General features: G+C 47.0%; 1 protein-coding gene across 5 annotated transcripts in view; it reads right to left on the reverse strand.

Moving 5' to 3' along the window:
* The window catches only part of LOC8031429 (ceramide phosphoethanolamine synthase), a 125,872-nt gene that overhangs the window by 40,640 nt on the left and 69,352 nt on the right, over positions 1–15,880 (reverse strand). For all 5 annotated transcript variants that reach the window (XM_029988612.4, XM_040214151.3, XM_040214153.3 and 2 more), the window contains one exon: positions 6,870–7,186. In XM_029988612.4, coding sequence (XP_029844472.2) covers positions 6,870–7,106 — 237 coding nt within the window. In that variant the 5' untranslated portion in view covers positions 7,107–7,186. The remainder of the gene's footprint in view (positions 1–6,869; positions 7,187–15,880) is intronic.

A 15,880-nucleotide genomic window follows, 5' to 3' on the forward strand; every position in this document is an offset into this window, starting at 1 on the left:
TAGACCTTTTCATTTTAGTGGTTGCCTCACAGGCGGATAGAGGGCGCGGACGCAGTCGGCGCCATTAGGTTGCTTCAATTTGGTGGGTTTCGGTTTCAACGTAAACGCGTCTGTGTTGCTGTTTTACGTTGTTTTTGCTTAATTTTGTGATACGATTATTTTCCTTGTGGCACACAACCAATGAAACCGTGGTATTTAGCCACTTTGAGGACTACGAGGTGTATTTTAGCCTTAATTATGGGCTTTGTTTTTCCGACCCCTTTGATGTATCTGATTATGGTCGCTTGCGAAACATCTGACTGATGTACAGGGAAGATTACCATCGTCTACGGCCGTACCCGATGACACTAGTTTCCAGTAAAGACAACCAATGAAGAGACTAACACGTTAATATAAAGAAGCATATCGACAGCTTGATTAGCGATGTGCTGAATCGGCCAGAACAGATGAACTCGCGAGTTTACTACTCACTGTTTGGTTTTCGTGGGCACCCAACCTTTAGTTAACTTCGCGGACTAAAACCGTATCGTGTAATGACGCAGGTAATTGATATAAAAAAGTAGTATCGTCTCGACCTCTTTTTTGTAATTCAATACTCGAGCATCTTTTGACAGGCCGAGTAGGAAATTTCTTAAATTATCAACACTGCTGAACTACTCATAAGGAGCATTTCGCGATATAGGCCCTAGGAAATAAATTATTTTTATATTAAAATTTGCTTACTCAAGATATGATGTAAGTGACAGGTCCGTCAAGTTGAATCTGGCATTTGTCTCCCGCAAAATTGGCGAAATAAAGATAAAGGGCGCAGGAGGAGGAATACCTCGGAAAGTTTTACTGAATTCTAGCGCTAGGCGCCACTTCACGGACCTTTGTTAACAAATATTTATTTGTTTGAACAGATTTGCGTAGTAAATTTCGGCATCGCCAGCCACTAAAATTGAACCTCTAGTCGCCATCGACAATCTTGGACTCAAATAATTGTTATAAAAACGGCTCTTTTTTTTTTTCGGCGTGAAGTATTGTGGTATTTAGATACTGGCAAAAGTTAAAACAACGTACGCAAAAAAAAAAAGAAAAAAAGAAAAGCGTTGTCATTATTACCCATGCGCCGAACCCAAACTTCGTTTTAGATTTGCAAATAGAAATGAAGTTATTTCTGTGTGCACGCTATTCTAAAACTCGCTACTGTTAAGTGTCTGTGGAAGTTTCTTACGCGGGAAGACCCAACCTTTGTGTTAAAATAAAAGACTCGAAATGGGAGCGAGCACAGTATACAATTTCTTAAACTTCATAAGTAAACCGACCAACCGAATAATTACGCCGCAAAAAAAAAAAAAAAAAAAAAAAAAAAAAAAGATTGAGAATCTTATACACATGTAGGTGTGATATTATGAACAGACAAATCGTCTGATGTTGACGTACCATTACTTCTAGCCTCAAATAAAATGCAAGTTAAACGCTCGTTGTCTATCTCCTCCACGAGTTTCCTCACATCATCAAAACAAACTGTTTTTGATATACTATGAACACAAAGAATGATACTTTCAGGAAATACAGATAGTCTCCTTGCGCTGACTCTTGACGCCTTCCGATCCTAAATGCGCAATATAAATATACGCGCTTCTTACTGAGAATGTTCCGTCACTATTAGTTAACAAACCTCGGTTTCATAAGGACCTTTGAACTCTCGTGATGTCTTAGTCGTGGAGCAGTTTTCGAACTTAAGGCAAGAAAGCGCGGTGAAACGCAACGAAAAACACGGGTATAACGCATCCGCCAAGGCGCGGAGGGGAGAGCGGAGCAGCAAGTTGAAGCAACCTAATGGCTGCCGCGTCACGTGGTTCCAAGATGGCAGCGCCCATGCGGAGGAGGATGAAAAGGTCTATAGCGATCGCAACGCCACCATTTCTCCCACACCGGTCACTCGGGGAACTGCACGTGACTTCTATTTCGGCTGTAATCGGCCATTTTAGCTCCGGAACAGATATGGTTAAAGGAGCTTCAACGGTGCCACCCCCGACTCCCAAGAGGACGCGCCGCGAATTACTGCTGAAGTTAGGATGCATCTAGGTCGGGACCAGGGTTGTAAAAGTTACTTCAAAAATGTACCTAAGATACAGTTACAGTTACTCATACGAAAATGTACCTAGGTGCGTATCAAGCTACTCGCTTAAAAATGTACCTAGGTACAGGTACAGTTTCTTCAAAGGTACTTTTTATTTTCACGTCAAGTATTTTTCTAAAATTTGTCACATTATTATTGGAAGTAAATCCTTTGTATAATAGGATGTACACAAAAATAAGTTTGATAAACGTGCTTTATTGGTGTCAATGGGAGAAATAAGGCAAAACGCTCTCACTAGAGCATTCGAAGACTTTGTCTTTTTCCCTTGAGTGCTCGATTTGACCTCAGACTCAGGACTTCTTCGAAATGTTCATCCGACATCTATGATCGCAGTTTGGTAGCAATTGTTGCTCCTATGCTCAAAACGCGCTCCACCGCCGCACTGCTTGGAAGCCCTGTGTTGAATTTTAAGAACAGGCTTTTCAGCAGCGGCATGTGCTTGAGGCAGTCCACACTTCTTGTCGGAGCAAGTTCGGTGTACTGTACAAACTGCTGCTCCCATGAAGCAGATGAGGACGATTTTTCGCAGTTAAAGAAGTGCTCACAGTCTTCTTCATCCTCACCACTTTGTTCACCTGACGACGCTTTTTCTATAGTTGATGTCCGCATAAGTTCGTTCTTTAGATAATCCCAGGCCCGCTTCCATTCCACTTCGTTGCCTATCCATGCAACCTTAAATTTTGGATGGCATACGACAGATATTATCAAATGTTTTTTTTTCCTCCATACCTGCAAACCTCTTATTGATCGCCGCGATTAAGCTCTCGACCACCGGGCGGCAGTACCTCAAGTTCTCCGTCAGCAACGCGGACATTTTATTGCGAAGTGAAGCCACTGTAGGCAGGAGATATGCCATAAACATGCCGTTTTCGCGCTGGAGGAGAGTTATAGCTTGTGCGAGAGGTGTAAACACCTGAACATACTCATCAATAAAGTAAATGTCTGCAGCTTCGTGAATCGCGGAATTTTAAAATTCTCGCAAACTTCCTTCAAACTTCAATTTGACAAACTAATTCATTCGCCTTAAAGAAAAATTTGAAGAATTTGCGCAGGATCGCTCCCACGACCCTTCGGTTGCGAGCCAGACACGCTACCGACTAGGCAACGGAGGACTTGGGAATGGCACTGCGATCCTGCCATCATTAGAGTGCCTCGATGTCTGTGTCAGCGTAAAGGCATTATCGCATCGAGTGTTGTTAGCGCGTGCTGAGCAAACACATAAATAAACCTTGCGGGGTAAAATGGCATCAAAGCACTGGCAAAAGCTTCTCGATCGCGCCGAGAGTGTTTATCATAAGAACTAGGTCGTTGTGTGACTCAAGAGCATGAGAAGCGGTTGAGAAGGCCATGCGAATGGGGCCCGATATCCCTATAGCGTTCAACTCTTAAAGGCGAAGGTTAATCGTCCTCCCAGTTTTTTTTTTCTTCACAAACATTTCCAGTTTTGTAAAGTGCACAATTGGAGTTCGATTTATTGCGTGGAAACACTACGTGATGTTAAATTGCTTTACGACTGTAATTATAATTTATTTTCAGTTATATGTTATATTGTATTATCTACGATTTTGAGGAAGTAAATAGAAAAGTACCTGTAAAAAGTAACTTCACTTAGTTACAAGTTACTGGAAAATGTACCTAAGATACAGATGCAGATACTGAGAAATCAAAGTACCTAGGTTTGTACCTCAGGTACAACAAAAGTACCTAGATACCGATTTACAGATACTTGTACCTAGGTACTTTACAACCCTGGTCGGGACGCGCTACCTAAAGTTGCCGCTGAGACGTGGTTGTATGAAAACAATATTAATTGTGCTGCGGACCTTGTAAACTAAAGATTTTAGAAAATATAGCGCGGCCCCCGCTTTGTACTAATCTCAAATAAAAGTTACTACAAAAAGAGCTTTCTCTGTTTGTTAGTACGCAAAACCCCAGTGCCAGCCGCTGATCGCCCGGCGCGCCTTCGGCGGGCCCGTGGCAGCAGCGGCGGCCGGCGCGATTTGCCGGCGCGATTGACCGTTTCAGTGTTTTAGAAACGGTCAAGAATCCCAAATACGGGCCGATATAGCCGGTTCAGACCCGAAAAATTACCGGAAAACGGCGCTGGATACTTTATATCAGCGTGGCGTTGGCCGGCCCAAGTGATGTTCCGCCGACATCGGCCACATCGCAGTAATACTGGCACGATCTTTAAGTTCCAGCGCCAATATCGGCAGTATCAGAATGATATTGGCCAGACTCCTCCGAGCCGATGCCAATATTGGCACAATATTGTGTGGTGCCTGGGAACAACTCTTTCCTATTTTCTTCCAGCCATAAAAAACATTTATGTAAACATAGAACCACAGGAACTTTGTTCCATTTTTTCCTTTGGGAACGTCTACCGCCTATTTACAACGCCTTCTATTTTGATTTCTAGCAACGAAGTGCCTGCAACTGATGTTAGAAGATGTTCCGGATACTCCGCCTTCCGAAGACGGGAAATTTGAGTGTCAAAACTGACCTGTGATAAATAAAAACATGACTTATTTCAGGCATTCGCGAAGCACAGATCAACGTTAATTGCCCCTTTTACTAATTTGGAATGGGAAGATTGTAAGCTAAAAACGGTTTTAGTCCACCGGGTTCTACCAACAAACGCAGTTTTTTGAACAATGATAAAGTCTGCGGTCGAGGAAACGTATGGACCCACTTACAGCTAGCACACGTGTCAAGACTAATTGTGATAGGCAGTTACCAAATACAGACAATGTATTTGTCACCAAGTGGTTGGCCTTCATGGTTGGTACAACGTAAAATCACGAGAAAGCCGTCAGCGATTAGGTGTCCTCTTTGTTCTGCCCTGTCTTTGTGCGCTGTAGGTTTTAATCGTCATGCAAATGAAGATCTTTGAGGGTCCACTGTTTACTGACTCGAATAGTGCTGCGTCAGTCACAGCCTTCCCAGCGCGAGGGAACCGCCCGATAACTGGTGCTTTTAGCAGTTCTCTATAGCTGTTGGAGTTAGCCCGTGCTGTGAAGACAGCCGGTCCTTCAAACACGCACTTCCTTCCTGCTTACAGGGGACTTCTGCAGAAGTATGTGGTGCTAAAGCCCGCTTTAAAGGAACTTCGCGTGAGGGAGGCCACGTGGAATTGATCAGGTAAAAAACACGAGCGCAATGCAAACCCCCGTATGTTGGTTTCACCGAACGTAAAGCTTTACCGACCAGACGGCGACATGTGCGACGGCGCACATTTCTTTCAAAAGTGCATTTCAACAGAAACAATGTTCCTACTTCGACGCTTCGCGTAATTGCCGTTGGGCGTCGTCGGATCGCCTCAGTTGGGACTCAAATACCAATGCAAGGATAACAAGACGGACACCAAAGCGCCTACCGCAAAAGAAAAAAAGAGAGGCTTTAATTCCAGCTCAAGACACTTCTCTGTCAAGTGCATTTTTGTTTTGTCCATTTTATCTAAAAATCGTTTCCAAAAATTACAAAAAAACATAAAATCAATTTCAACCGCTGTTCCACTAACAGAAGCAAAAACCCATTCGCTCTAAAGATTTTTTTCTTTCTTTTACCCTCGTCAAAGGTACATGTACTGCGGGAAAAGGGGCAAACGGAGGAGGTTGCTGAATTCAGAAAATGGCGATCATTTGCCACAAATGTTATCGTTTTTTCTTGAATTTATTTTAAGCCAGATCCTTGAGAGAAAAAAAGAAAACAAGAAGCTATACACACCGTTATACCGCACCGCGGCCCAGCTGGCGTTGCGAGCGTGAGCTATTATGTAAAGAAGTTTTCTTGAATTTTCCGCCCCTCACGTCTCTATATTCTTTTCCGCACAAACTTCGTAAGCATACAGCTTTGACAGCATTTTCAGTTTGCGCAACTTCGCAAGTTAAAAAGAGAAAAGAAAAAACAACAACAACGAGCAATACAGTTAGAATTGTCCAGAACGTGCTCTCGCCCCCGATCACAAAACAGCAGCAACATAAGTCGGTATAATTCATTAGAGCTGAAAAGCGAGGACAAAGCTTAGTCACAAACGCGCGCGCATACACACGCAAGCTTGCACCAATACACACACACACAAACAAACACAGACGCAGTTATCAAAATGGGATTCGTGCATGAAACAATTCAAGAATTTCATTTTGAGTTATGTTTTCAATTGCAACATGAAGGTAAAAGAAATGCTAGATCACATCATTTTAGACTGCATGAAGTCAAGAAGAAAAAAAAAAGAAAACGTTTGCTGGGGTTTTAAACAGCGAGTACGTTTGCGGCGCAGTTCCAGCCGCCCAAACTCCGAACAAACAGGATAGAACAAAAAACAGCTACGCCTCGCTAAGCGGACCTCGTGGACGAACAGGGTAAATACACGCACTTTTGTCTCGTTAATATAAACCACTTTTTCTTTTTTTTTTTTGAGGGGGGGGGGGGGGGAAGGAAGTGGGGGCAGCGGAGGAGTCCATGTTGGAAAGTTTTAGGTACGCTTTGGGTCCCCCGCAGTTTGGAGCGTCAAACTGCGCATGCGCAGTGCACCGCCCAAGTCTGTTGAGGCTTCTTCGTCTAGACATCCCTATTAACGAGACACGAGTGCAGTTTGACCACAGCCACCATGCTGCAACGCCACTATAATTATCATCTCTGATAATCATAATATTGATAATGGGTGATGATGATGATGATGATGATGATGAAGACGACGACAACGACGCTGCGTAAAACCGCCTTCAACGATATCACTCACCTGGTTGAAGAGGTTGGCGAGCGGCGCGTGGATGTAGTTGTTCACCTGGTCCATCATCATCATCTTGACGGAGAGCCCCGTGAAGGGCGAGAAGAGGCCCGAGGGCCGGGAGGACGGCGTCGGCCCGACCAGGCTCAGGCTCTGGATCCGGTGGTACAGCGCCACGTCCATCCAGAGGAAGTAGGTGAGCAGCGCGAAGAACACCAGCAGCGTCACGCGGTGCTCCAGGAACGACATCTTCAGCTGGAGCGCCACCTCGCCGCCTCACTCCGGGACGCGGGGTCCCGCTGCCCCGTCGTCGTCGTCGCCGCTACGCACTGCAACCGGCCAAAGTTCCAGCGTAACTATATAGGGTGCCTGAATAGGCGTCTCCAACTGGTGTGTTTTTAGCGTCCTATTATTCCGCCCCAGGCATGCATCGAAAGTGGTCCCAATCAGTGGCAAGCAATGACGTCACAGAAGCCCGAGCGTCGAGCTGTCAGATGCCGCAATCCTAGCGGTCATAAGGCGTCGAAGTTGCGACAAAAAGTACGGATGGATGGATAGATGTTAATGGCTACACCCTTTGTAACGGGCGGTATCTTGCGCCACCTAGCCAAAGTCTTTGCGAGTGAACGCGTACCAGTGAACGCGAGTGTCGCTGTTGTTGCGGCGTTTTAATTCCCGGTTTGCCTAAGACGCCGGTGACTGCCAAGCTAGAGAGCGGTCTGCAGCAGAATATGACAACAGCATAGCACCTTTATGACGTCATCAAGTGAAAATCGAGGTACCATTTTTTAAGACGCGCTAAACACACACCACTCCGGGACGCGTTCGTGCAGGCACTGGTATAAGGGCCGCCCAGACTAGCGAGAAAACGCGCGTGGCACGCCGATCGCGGCAAGTAACAAAATGTCGCCGAAGCACAGTCAGCGCCACGAGCACGTGCAGAGACACGCCCTTTATCTTCCCGCTTAACCGATTTATCGGCGCGCCGGGCGCGTTTTCTCGCTTGTGGGCGGCCCTATAGGGTGTATTCACTTGACGCATTATTTAAAAGCGCTTTTTACTGCCTGCCATACATTGCTCGCATTCCATTGGGTTAGGCGCGTTGCGCCTATATGGTGTTGCGTGTAGCTAAGCCACAGTAGACGAAACAATTAAACAATAGCTATTGTGCTGCGTCGTTTCTTTCGCCGTTCTCGCCAGCTCCATGCAAAGGCAAAACTCGACGTATCCGGTCGCGGCTCTCTCGACTTTACGACCACGGCCCGAGCCGCTGCAACATCGACCGTGCCGAATGATCCAACGACGCAGAGTACGTTGCCCTTTCTTTTGTTCAACTGTCTGCCAGATTGTCTGAACCACTTGCCAAACGGTGCGCTGAACCGCATGCAAGACTGCATGTAAACACCGCGTGGTGATATGCTATGCAAAAATCTCCGCATCGAGCCATGAGCTTTCTGCATTTGATACACACTACATCGCACGAGCAGCCAAAACCCGTAGAACTTTTACTGGGTTCCTGAACGGTCAATGACTACGAGAGCATAGCTCAACACGCGGTGGCGGAACACAGAGACCGATACACAGATATCATGATCCGGAGTTGAGATACTGTTATACGGCGATTGGGTCCCAGAGGGGCGAAAGGTTACGCGCATCATGAACGAATATCAAAACAAATGAAATGTCTGGTAGCGCGGAAAATGACACGATCATTACCTTTGCGGAGGCGAGCCAATAAACACGTAAACCAAGGGGAAACACGAGCCCACCTTTCACGTAAAAATAGGCGCGTGTCATTTATTTTACGTGATTAGTCTTTAAAGGTGCAGCGGCGAGATGTTTCGGTGGCGCCCTCATGTGGTTACCTTACGTAACGTCATTACCTTGCGAACAACAAGTTCCATGGTGTTTGTAATTAGCATGGCGGAAGCTTGAACTCATAGCGTTCTTGAACCAACAGTGTCAACAACGTCAAAACTGAAGTCCTCACGTTCCTCTTATTTCCGTCCATGAGAACTTCTTTGCTGACGTCATAGTCAGCATTCCGCCAATCGTGGAAGGCCGACCACCGCGACGTTTTTGATTGCGCACGTCGCCAATAGCGTAGAAATCTTTTTAACTTCACGCCAGCTTACTGGCACTAGTGGGACCCAAGAATACTCGAACGCAACGCCACTGACCAAGAAGCGTATTCGTCGCGGTGGAATTCGAAGGATAAAAGCGGAATTCTTCTTTCGGTGTTTCGCACGCAAAACTTGATGACGAAATTGCGGGGACAACGCCAACAATGCGATCCCCGGAATTTCGCCATTACGTTTTGCGACTCCCGTTTAAGACGATATTTAAATGCGGCTCATACATTGAAGAGGAGCACTGCGCGCGGCATTCGATTTTCGGCTTGTTCTGGCCGCGCTTGAAGGGGTAAACGCAATTTGTCTTTTCTCACATTTTCGCAACTGCCATTGTGTGAAGAAATAAAAAGTGAAAGCCGTTTGCAACTCCCCGTAACACCAAATTAGAGCGCAGCTCTTGAGGAGGAGGAGGAAAGGGTACTGGGGCGGGTGAAGTGACCTGGGGGGGGGTCACGTGACCTTGGGGGTCACGTGACGATGCCGATGATGTCATCAGTGACGTCACTGATGACGTCATCAGTGACAATGACGATGCGGACTCCGATGACGTCATCCGCGATGATGACGATGACAATGCGGATGTCGGTGACGTCATCCGTGATGATGACGATGACGATGCGGATGTCGGTGACGTCACTGATGACGTCATCAGTGATGATGACGATGACGATGCGGATGCCAGTGAGGTCATCAGTGATGATGACGATGCGGATGCCGGTGACGTCATCAGTGACGATGACGTCATCGAGGAGGTCACGTGACCTCGGCCGGGGGGTCACGTGACCTTGGGGTGTGGTCACGTGACCTCGGGGGTATCACGTGACTTCGGGGGTCACGTGATTTGGGTGTCACGTGACCTTGGGGGTCGCGTGACCTTGGGGTGACCTTGGTGACGCCGACGGCGACGCTGACGCCGCTCAAGCCGGGAACGGGCCCCTAAGAGCTGCGCACTAAAAAAATGAAAGCCGTTTACAACTCCCTGTGACGCCAAACTAGAGCGCAGCTCTTGAGGAGGAGGAGGGAAGGGTACTGAGGGTCATGTGTTCTCGGGGTCACGTGATCTTGGGGGGGAGGGGGGTCACGTGAGCTCGATGTTACGCCAACCGCGACGCCGACCGCGACGGCGACGCCGCTCAAGCCGGAAACGGACGCATAAAAGCTGCGCTCTAAAAAAAGAAAAAAAAAAGGCAATTTTATAGGTTATGATTTACGAGGAAATTGACGGCACGTGAGCCATACGTCAACTCAGTTTTCCCGCTATATTTAGTGGGAAAATTCACGTCTTGTGGCCCACAACCGTAATTCAGTTTGCCCGCTAAATTTAGCAGAAAACTGACTTCAGGTGACCTACACACCAATTCAGTTACCCGCTACATTTAGCAGGAAACTTCACGTCCTGTGACCTAGACAGCCATCCAGTTTCCCCGCTAAATGTAGCGGGGGAAATCGATGTAAAGTGACCTAAACACCAATTAATTTTCCCCGCCAAAATGGCGGGAAAGTGACGTCACGTGACGTCATCTATACACCATGGAATGTCAAAGAATAATTCCAAGCGGTACTTACCGAAGGTACAAAGACTGTAATGTCCCTGTGCGTGTTACTCATACAGTCATTAACCGTTTCGCACCAACTCCGAGGGCAGCCGACGGTACACAATGCGACGGCGTCAATCGAGGAACGCCCGAATCGCATCACCGCAGCGCTCGTCGTCTGCGTATGTTTACACCGGCTAAATCAATCAGGCAAAGTAAATCTGCCATGACCCTGCTATTTTTTTTTCTGCGAGTGACTAGTTTCGCTAACGCACAAACAACCAGCGCCGTCACCATGCGCTTTGGGCGCATGGCGCAAGCTGCGCATGCGCGTCACGGCCAACCGCCGGGGTGTGGACTCCGCGCACGCGCAGTGTGTAACGGGCAACGCTACGTCGAACGCACAGTGCTCGCGTTCGCTCGTGTACGCAATGCCCCAAAACTCGCTAATGACATGTACATACACTGAATAGCTAAGCCTATATATTTAGGGATGTGCGAACGCCGGTTCGAATCGAATAGTGCACTGCCTGCGTCATTCGGGACTTTCACGGTAGAAGGGACAGCCGTGACAACCGGTTTTCGTAACGGTTTTAAAGCTCGTGGTGACATTGCATGCCCTGTTCGATTCAAACCGGTATTGGCTCACCTTTACACGATATTCTTCTCCAAACAATTTTGGAGACAGCCGGGTAAATTTTTCGATATTTTTCTACCGTGAACATTTACATTTGTTTCCTTCCCATATTTTCGAATTTTTACTTAATTCCGTTTTACCAAAAATATTGAATAAATAAACGCTTAAGCGTCATCGACATTTAAGCCTCTTGTGACTGCTTATACCACCGGTGCGCTGCTGTGCAGTCAGTCGTAACCAGTCTCGAGAAACTGGACAGGAGAGACGGGACGACTGCACCAGAGTCGGTTAAAAACCGGTTGTGGAGCAGTCAGTCGTATAGTGTGAACTATACGACTGGCTGCGAGTGTGAACTAGCCGCTTATTTAAGCGCATTGTAAAGTCCATTCGGTAATTTGGGAGACAAGTAAATCGGCTCGCCTTTGCAGGTATACAGTTCCTTCTCCACTTCTCGCAGAGGAGAGCACCCGACTGGTGGACGGTTCCCCAATCGAGTGTGAACGAAACCACTGGGAGTCTGAGGAACGCGGACTGCACAGCACGGAAGTCAAGCAGAAGAATCAGAGGCCCTGACTGGAAGAAGTGCAGCGAGCGATAGAAATCTCCCCGGTATCTCCCGGGGGAGCGATGCATATCAGCGTTCGGAAGAGGAGCTGCCCGACTCGCGCGATGTGTTCGTGTGCACAAAGTCCACGGAAATTTCTCCCACTTGTGCCAATGCCACTTGTGTCAATACGATCCCCCATTAAACGAAATTTCTAGCGGATCAACGCAGCATCGCCGCCAGCGCAGTTCGTATCGTCCCGCGACGTGCGCGACGCTATGCGGGGAGCAAGTTCGTCTGCTTCTTTTTTCAGGGGCAAAAGGGTGAAGATTGAACAGAGGATCCCTGGGCAGTGCAGCACGAGGTTTAGCTCCCCGCGTGGGCAACAGACTCGGTCACCGATCCCCCGAGGCAGCTAGACAATAGAGAGTTTTAGTAGACCGTTTTCGGTTTCCCGCTCCGCTCTATGGAAAGCGGAGTCGCCATCGCGCATGCGCGACCCGCTCTGGGATTTGAGCGTGGAGCGTCAGCTCCGCTATCGTCGCCATTTTAAGAAGTACGTTCCACTCTCAGTAAAGGTGGTGCTTTTCTGGAAAGGTAGGTGCTCGCTATTTGAAGTCATGCTTGGGAGCGCGCTTGACCCTTATGAACGTCGCTGCACTAAGAAGCTGCGCAGACTTTGTTTGAAAAGGCGTCCGCCAGAAAACGTTTCACGGTGGTCAAGAACCTCTGGCTGCTTCGAGAAATCGCTGGCCGCAATCCTTTCACGGCCCCTGAACGGTGGGAACAGGTGCTGCCTTGTCTAAGCCAGCGGGCTCGATTTTTCTATGCGAGATGACGACGACGACGTTGAGAGGATGACACACCGGGCGACGGCGGTGTCTCAATCTGAGCCCTGGGCCTCGGTTCCCCGGAGGCGGCAGCTTCTACTTCGGCTGGACTACCTCCTTGGAGCATGATTCTTTGACCCCAGTGGACCCCAGTGAGCAATAGCGCCATTATGTTCCTGGTGCTCCTTCATGCACTGATCGAACGGCGTGCAAGATCCTCATAGCTCGCTGCTCACCCGCCCAACCCGCCTCCACGAAGTCTGGACGTCTGCGAATCGGACTGCCACCCTCCCCAATACCAACAACCCATCGTCGTCATCTTGCACGTATATACTCATCACATTAACATGTTCCCTAGACGCGGCACCGCGGGCCTCGGTGGTACGGGCGGTGCCGCGGCTCTCCAGAGCCAAAAATTAAAGGTTAAAGACCAAAGACTAAAGCAGTCGGCAAACGGACAGATATTTTGTTTGGTTACTTCAGGCAGCAAGACAGTGAAAATTAGCGAAAGCGAGTGCTCCATTTATATATCTACTTTTTTTTCCCAATGAAATGAGTCTTTTCTTCTTCGTATGCTTCGGTTTGTGATATGGTGCCTTGGTGTTTATGTACACTGCGCGACACTGTTAGCGGGAGCATTCAATATCCTGTTTTCATTGTTCACCTTAAATTCGAGGGGCTGATATTTGCCTATTGGTGTGGAATAAAGTGCTCGTTTGTGGCACTAATCTGAGCGACAAATTTTCAGCTTTTTCAATAGCTGTCAAAGAAATAAACTGCAAATAAAAGCGATTTTTTTCGTGTTCGTATTAACAGTGGAGTGCAGTGTATGTATCTGCCTTGGGGGGTGACATGAAACCATTTTGCTTGACTATACACTTCTTTTTATTCCTTTTGTGTGTTTATGAAAGTGCGTTTTTCAGCTTAAGCTCCTGCCCAGTTTCTGCCTCACTTGTGCTACGGTCTTTTCTTGCAATAGAAGGCCACGCAACATAGTCTACTCTTACAATGCTGAATTCAACAGTAACACTGTAATTTGGTTAGATGCAATATTCACACGCACATTTGAGAAGTAAAATTGGAGTCGTTGGTAAAAGTTTTTTATTAAAATATTTCTAGATGCCTTTCAGCCCAGTTGGACATGTATTTCGCTCAGTACAAAACCTTGAACATGATTTACTGTGATAATTTTATGCATTCTAATATTAAACAAACAAAAAAAAATGTCCATGATCTTTGTGGGTTTCGTCCAGCCGTCAAATTATGCCGTCTGCGCACATCACTGCCTGCTGCTTCACGACGAGCACCCTCTTGTGGTCTTCTTCTAATTTTTTTTTGATGGATGGCATATGGGGGCATGCTGTGCGGTCAACAAAACCCCAACAGTTTTTCAGGGGTGTTCCCTTGTCCTTGACGGCCTAATAAAAAAGACAAAGAAAAACACTCTTACAACACGGCAGTAAGTAAACACTACCAAAACATGTGATATGGGACTTGTTACTCCTCTAAGATAAAGCGTATTTCCATTGTAGGGTTGTAAAAAACTGGCTATCGTAAATTAATATATATATATATATATATATATATATATATATATATATATATATATATATATATATATATAGTTGTTCCTTATTTCTGCTAAGGTTTGAGGCCGTCAAACTGTGCATGCAAGGCCCGCTACGCCGGAATTCAAAACGAAACTTCTGAAAACTGTTCTAATCTACCACTATTGCTTAGAAGTCCAGGGTTGTGTTTGCTAAATTTTGCATTGTTTATGCCTGTCTGGTCTTCACCAGACAAAAAATTGACGTGGAATATTCTTTCGACCGTTATTGGTAACTCTTTTCAGAACACCACCGGGTAACATATTCGGCCGCCATATTTTGGGCATCGCTTTTAGTGCGAGACTTGTGACTAGAACCCATTTCATATTCAGTATTGACGCAGCATTCGTGTCTAATACACTTAGACTCGCATCCGCGACAAACAATGACGTAGCTCTCTTGCTCCCTAGACACTTGGCCAAAATAAGGCGGCCTCGAAGACTAGCGGCACCATGGGTTGCACTTTTAAATAGGCTGCATTCAAGTTTCTATTATTTTGTAAATCTACCAAGGAAATCCAATGCAAACATTTCTTGAGGAAAGTTAAACAATTCAAAGGTTGCGAGCGAGTGTGAATAAATAAAGCTGAGAGGGAATGGTTTCTTTGAGTGCAGCTTGCGAGCGCTATGCTCGTGGTCAGCTTTCAGTGGCATTTTCGACAGGAGGGCGCGTGCACAGGTATAATAGGCGTTCAAGCACGACACCCGTACATCTGACTGCATAGCCATAGGACGTCCACAAAAACACAATGACTTTACCGACGCCGTGCTGGTTGCAAAGTGATACTCGTTCACTTCGTTTGATTATGCTCTTTTGTGTTACATAGAACTCAAATCGAATGGTTTACTTTTCACGCGCGGGGCGTACGCTTTACTTCTTGATTCAACCTCTTTCAAGCTGAGTCACGGTGAAAAACATCGACGCGTATTGAGTAAGTGCAGCCATCTTGAAATCTAAGCGATCACGCTAAGGACGCTGAGGGCAGTCCGCTCTACAACTTGTGAAGCGGAGCGCACGCTCACTCCGCTAACTATACGCTCCAAATCAGAGCGGGCCACGCATGCGCGGTGGGGACGATGCTTCTCGCAGAGCGTAAAGTAGAGCAAAGAGGGCTCATAAAAGTGGCCTACTAATACTCACAGATTACGAACGCGCTCGTCGTGACTTGTCCTGACACTTCCCATGTACACCTTTGGCGTATAGAAAAAAGTAACTTTTCATCAGACAGAGCAGCTGTGCTAGAAACAGTGGAAACGCGAAATTTACACAAACCATACAGGGTCTCACCTGTGAGCGCAGCTCCAGTTTCGCCAGGGCCAACCACCTATGTTTGTTCATGTCAGCGAGCAGGTGGCCGAACCTATCGTTGATGTGACCCACGATGAGCTTCACAGAACTGAAGAACACCGACAAGTTCCGTCCAAGTGCTCATCCAAGTACGAACAGACGGTTGGGATAGGCCAGTCGAGGAAGAACCATGCAAAGCGTCTCGCTAGATTGGCAACATCCTGCGCCGATCTGTCGGGTGCTGGTGTTTGGAGGCCCGCATGCAGAACAGCCAGGTCCTTCTTTAAGCAGGATAGCTTCCTAGAGGGTTTCTTTTCCACGTTGGAAATATCCAGCCAACCGCGTTCGGAAAGGAAGCTTCGGCGCTTGATGGCACGAGGGATACGAATCATAGATTCGATGTCTCGCCAGCTTAATCTCGTTAGTAGAAGTCTCCTTCCTTGAGAACAGC

The sequence above is a fragment of the Ixodes scapularis genome, unplaced genomic scaffold (assembly GCF_016920785.2).
Source record: "Ixodes scapularis isolate PalLabHiFi unplaced genomic scaffold, ASM1692078v2 PGA_scaffold12__126_contigs__length_90152505, whole genome shotgun sequence".
In the NCBI taxonomy this organism is placed as follows: domain Eukaryota; kingdom Metazoa; phylum Arthropoda; class Arachnida; order Ixodida; family Ixodidae; genus Ixodes; species Ixodes scapularis.